Below are 4,984 nucleotides of genomic sequence, written 5' to 3'. Positions count from 1 at the left end.
GACTGTACTTTTTTCCACAGTCAACTAATGCTCAACGAGAAAATTCTAACAACCCTAAACACAATTACGTTGCTTTATTTCATCACCGAGTTCCTATGGCCACCTCCTGTCTCCATCATCAGATCAGCTCGATGGTACCATAATATTGCATTGTCATCCGACTTACATATTGATGCAAAATTTTAGCTTCATTGGAAGTTGGGAAGTGGGTCAAATTTAGCTTGCAAGATTTGGCCCGTACAAACATAGTTACATATTGACCTATTTATTTACTTACATACATAGGTACATTGCAAGTTAAATAAAAGCTTGTAAAAAAGACAAATAAAAAAAAAACTATGGTACTTTTTGTAGTATTCGGGATTAAGGAATCTAAGTAAAACCAGGAAGATAGCTAGACAATGACTGATTTATTTTTATTCTCCACCTACCGCACATTCCTCAGCTACCCACATCTATAATTATGATGATATACCTATGTATATATACAACATCTTCCCCCTTATGAATAAACATGCATATTTTCATATTAGGTATATCAATCAAGCTTAAAACACAGTTAACCTAGCCAAGCAAAATCAAACTAGAACCTTATCTTATTAAATACATAACAAGACCATATATATATTTATATATATTTTTTAATATCTAAGATTATATATTTATTTAACTATCACTATAGCAACACTACTTTTATCTTATAATATTACTTCTACACCTTTTTCTTATTAAGGTTACAAAAAGAAACATTAACATGCAGCGATACTTGCACTAGGCCATTGTAAACCCTATTACATTGCATTAAGGTTCATCACAAGCTTATTTACTGTAATTAGTATATGAATAAAATGCAGTTGAGATCGTTTACTTTTGCTTTGTACATTATTTATTTACGAGTAACCTATAACAATATCTTATTACTATTTATGATATCCTTATATACTAGTTGACATTTTAAACTTGATAAGTAAGTAAGTTAGGTATAGACAATATTTTTAGATATGTATTAGGTAATACCTAAGTGTTTTTTTTTATATATATACCTATACTTATACCATACCTATCTACTTCAGTTTTATAACTAAAACCTATCCGGCGTGCGTATTCGCCGGCCTGAACGAGTGTAGCGGAAAGCGGAATCTTGATCAGCTGTGGCCTGCGGCCCACGGGGACTCTGTGGTCCCGGTGTTTGACCTCCGCCACACTCCTCCAAGTCATCGTAATAGTATTTTGGAATATTTGCCTCTGAACTGCCACTATTGCCAGGAGTGTCAGTAGGCGGCGCCGGCGCCGCCGGTATGATCTGCTGCCTGTTGCGGCGGTATCGGCGGCCGTCCGGCGTGCGCACCCAGTAGGAGCGCGGCTCGGCGGCGGCGCGCTCCACCTGCGCGCGCACCCAGCGCCCTCTGCCGTTTATCTCGGTCGGGTCTCGAATACGCACCTGCTCATTATCTTTTAATGGTTTTAATGACCTAGTTCCTCTATTGTAATATTGCTTCGCTTTGTCATTCTTAATATCGCGTCTGATTGATATTTCTTTTCTCACCGGAGTCTTAGGGTTCAATAGGCTACTTTTTACCGGTAACTTTGTATTTAATCTCCTACCAAACAATAACTGAGCAGGTGAGTATTTTTCACCCGATATTGGTGTGTTGCGAAAATTCAATAGTGCCACGTAAAAATCAGTTTTAGTTTCTTGTGATTTTATGATCATATTCTTGACCGTTTGCACATTACGCTCCGCAAGACCGTTCGAGCGAGGATAATGCGGTGAACTAGTAACCTGTTCGAAATCCCAATCCCTAGCGAACTCTCTAAACTCCTGCGACACAAATTGACAACCGTTATCTGATACCAATCTTTGCGGTATCCCGTGACGTGCAAACATAGGCTTCAAAATACCTATCACTGTCGCGCTTCTCAAATCCACTATAGTGGCCACCTCCACGTACTTGGAGTAATAGTCGACCACGAGTAAATAATGTTTGTCCTTTACCTGAAAAATATCAGCTGCGAGCACCTGCCAAGGCCTATCGGGGTCGGCGTGCGGCGCGAGCGGCTCGCGCGGCGGCGAGGCGCGCCGCTGCGCGCACGTCTCGCACTCGCGCACCGCGCGCTCCACGGCGGCCGCCATGCCCGGCCACCACATCACGTCGCGCGCTCGTCTCTTGCACTTTTCGATGCCGAGATGACCTTCATGTACCTTCTTGATCATTTCGGCCCGTAAACCACTAGGGATAATCACCAAGTCGTTCCGAAACACTACGTCCTCCACGACATGGATCTCATCTCTGACCTCCCAGTAAGACTTAGCTTTTTCAGTTACAATACTTTTGGTATGCGGCCATCCCTTTCTGTAATACCCCATTACTTCGCATAAACTCTGGTCTATTCTCGTTGCCTCTCATATTGCCTGCATTTTAGTGCTACTAAATGGTAGGTTACTCACCAGAGTATTTACGTGTAAATTTACCTCCTCTTGTACTCGGTGATCGCTCCTACCGCCTAAATCCGTGGTCGCCCTTGACAACGTGTCAGCCACGTACATCAGTCGCCCTGGTACATAACAAATGCTTAAACAATATATTTGCAGTTTTAATAACATACGTTGTAGTCTTATCGGTGTCTCGTTCAGCGGCTTTTTGAAAATAGCCTCCAATGGCTTATGATCCGTTTCTACCGTTACCTGAGAGTGCCCATAGATAAATTGGTGAAACTTACTGCAGCCAAACAGGATAGCGAGGAGCTCCTTCTCTATTTGAGCCCATCTCGACTCGGTGGGAGTGAGCGTGCGCGCGGCGTAGGCCACGGGCCGCCCGCCCTGCAGCAGCACGGCGCCCAGCCCGCGCGAGCTCGAGTCCACCGACACCGTCACCGGCTCGTTGGGCGAGTAGTACCTAAGTGTCGGCGTCTGTGCTAATTGACGCTTAAGATCATTGAATGCTTTCGTGTGCCCCGCATGCCAGTCGAAACTTACATCTTTTTTTAATAGCTCCCTTAACGGCTCCACCTTATCTGCATAATTATGAATAAAACGAGACACATAATTTGTCATGCCTATAAAGCGTTCTAACCCTTTTTTGTCTTCCGGAATAGACATATTCTCGATACACTTCACCCTATCTGGATCAATCCGAATTCCATCTCTATCAAGTATGTGGCCCAAAAATTTTACAGTATCCTGACCAAACACACACTTGTTCTTATTGAACTTAACCCCATACTCAGCCGCTACACGCATTACCTCCCCCAACCTCTGATCGTGTTCATCTCGCGTCTTTCCGTAAACTAATATATCGTCAATAAATACCTCCACACCCTGCCTTGCAAATAATTTATACATTATACTGTGAAAAACTTCTGACGCACAACTGACCCCGAACGGTAACCTGAGGAAGCGGAAGCGCCCAAAAGGAGTCGCGAATGTGCAAAGTTTTGAGCTAGGTTCATCTAGAACACACATATAAAACCCTTTACTCGCATCTAACACCGAAATAAATTAATTAAAAATTAAAAAACACGACTGCAGTTTAAAAGCGAACTGAAAAGCTAAAAATAATTTTTAGTTATGTTAGTTACTCAACTTAATGAATGTAAAATATAATATATAAGTGTTCTGTCAGGGTCGTAAACAGCAAACGAAAAAGCTTAGGCTCATTTAGGATCGTGACTGTACCTGTATATTTTATTTCGATGCAGTCGGGGACCTTGATATATTGAATTTTTCCCATTCACAGGTCCCCGACTGCATCGAAATAAAATATACAGGTACAGTCACGATCCTAAATGAGCCTCAGCTTTTTCGTTTGCTGTTTACGACCCTGACAGAACACTTATATATTATATTTTACATTCATTAAGTTGAGTAACTAACATAACTAAAAATTATTTTTAGCTTTTCAGTTCGCTTTTAAACTGCAGTCGTGTTTTTTAATTTTTAATTAATTTATTTTATTTTATACATTTTAGTGACCATACAAACCAATCACATTTTTTATATGATTTAAGGCACTTAAGTTGCTTCAAGGAGCTTTCATCATGTTGATATTTGATATGTTAGCATAAAACGTGCTTAAAAACCTAAATAGGCCGGACCCAAAAACAGACGTATTGAAAAGTGCTATGGCTTAATATCTCTGCAACTACATAATTATTTCACATTAGTTGGCTTTCGGCCTTCGCAATTAAGATACTTAGGGAAGCTGCAGAAAGCATGCACCTATCTTACGTTCTGGGCCTTCGGCCTACGCGAAGCTCGGCCTTCGGCCTTTGCAATTAAGAATCTTGGGGAAGCTACAGAAAGCGCGCACCTTTCTTACGCTCTGGGCCTTCGGCCCTACGCGAAGGTCGGCCTTCGGCCTTCGCAATTAAGAAACTTGGAAAAGCTGCAGAAAGCGTGCACCTTCCTTACGCTCCGGGCCTTCGGCTCTGCGCGAAGCTCGGCCTTCGGCCTTCGCAATTAAGATACTTCGAGCTGCAGAAAGCGTGCACCTTTCTTAAGCTCCGGGCCTTCGGCCCTACGCGAAGCTCGGCCTTCGGCCTTCGCAATTGAGATTCTTGGGGAAGCTACAGAAAGCGTGCACCTTTCTTACGCTCTGGGCCTTCGGCCCTACGCGAAGGTCGGCCTTCGGCCTTCGCAATTAAGAAACTTGGAAAAGCTGCAGAAAGCGTGCACCTTTCTCAAATAATTTGTACATTTCGATCACATCTTAGATTAATTCTTCTAATTCTATAAAAATTGGTATGCTGGTAAAGTACATGAAGCTGAACAATTTCCACCATATTTCCCAAAATGTCCAAGAAAGTTTGTATGAAACATTCCTTTTTGTTACCAAATGTGTAAGGAAATCTGGTAACAAAAAAGGATGTTTCATACAAACTTTCTTGGACATTTTGGGAAATATGGTGGAAATTGTTCAGCTTCATGTACTTTACCATACCAGCATACCAATTTTTATAGAAATCTAAGATGTGATCGAAATGT

At 42.0% G+C, this 4,984-nt stretch overlaps 1 protein-coding gene across 1 annotated transcript; it reads right to left on the bottom strand.

Annotated features, from left to right (window-relative positions):
- Positions 1 to 1,081: 1,081 nt before the first annotated feature.
- On the bottom strand, positions 1,082 to 2,368 carry LOC134653734 (uncharacterized protein K02A2.6-like). Its single transcript, XM_063509129.1, has one exon. The coding sequence runs from the start codon at positions 2,366 to 2,368 to the stop codon at positions 1,082 to 1,084; it is 1,287 nt and encodes a 428-aa protein (XP_063365199.1).
- Between the last annotated feature and the right edge of the window lie 2,616 nt (positions 2,369 to 4,984).

Source organism: Cydia amplana, chromosome 13 (genome assembly GCF_948474715.1).
Source record: "Cydia amplana chromosome 13, ilCydAmpl1.1, whole genome shotgun sequence".
NCBI classification, from domain to species: Eukaryota; Metazoa; Arthropoda; class Insecta; order Lepidoptera; family Tortricidae; genus Cydia; species Cydia amplana.
This window is presented reverse-complemented; position numbering and strand designations above follow the sequence as displayed.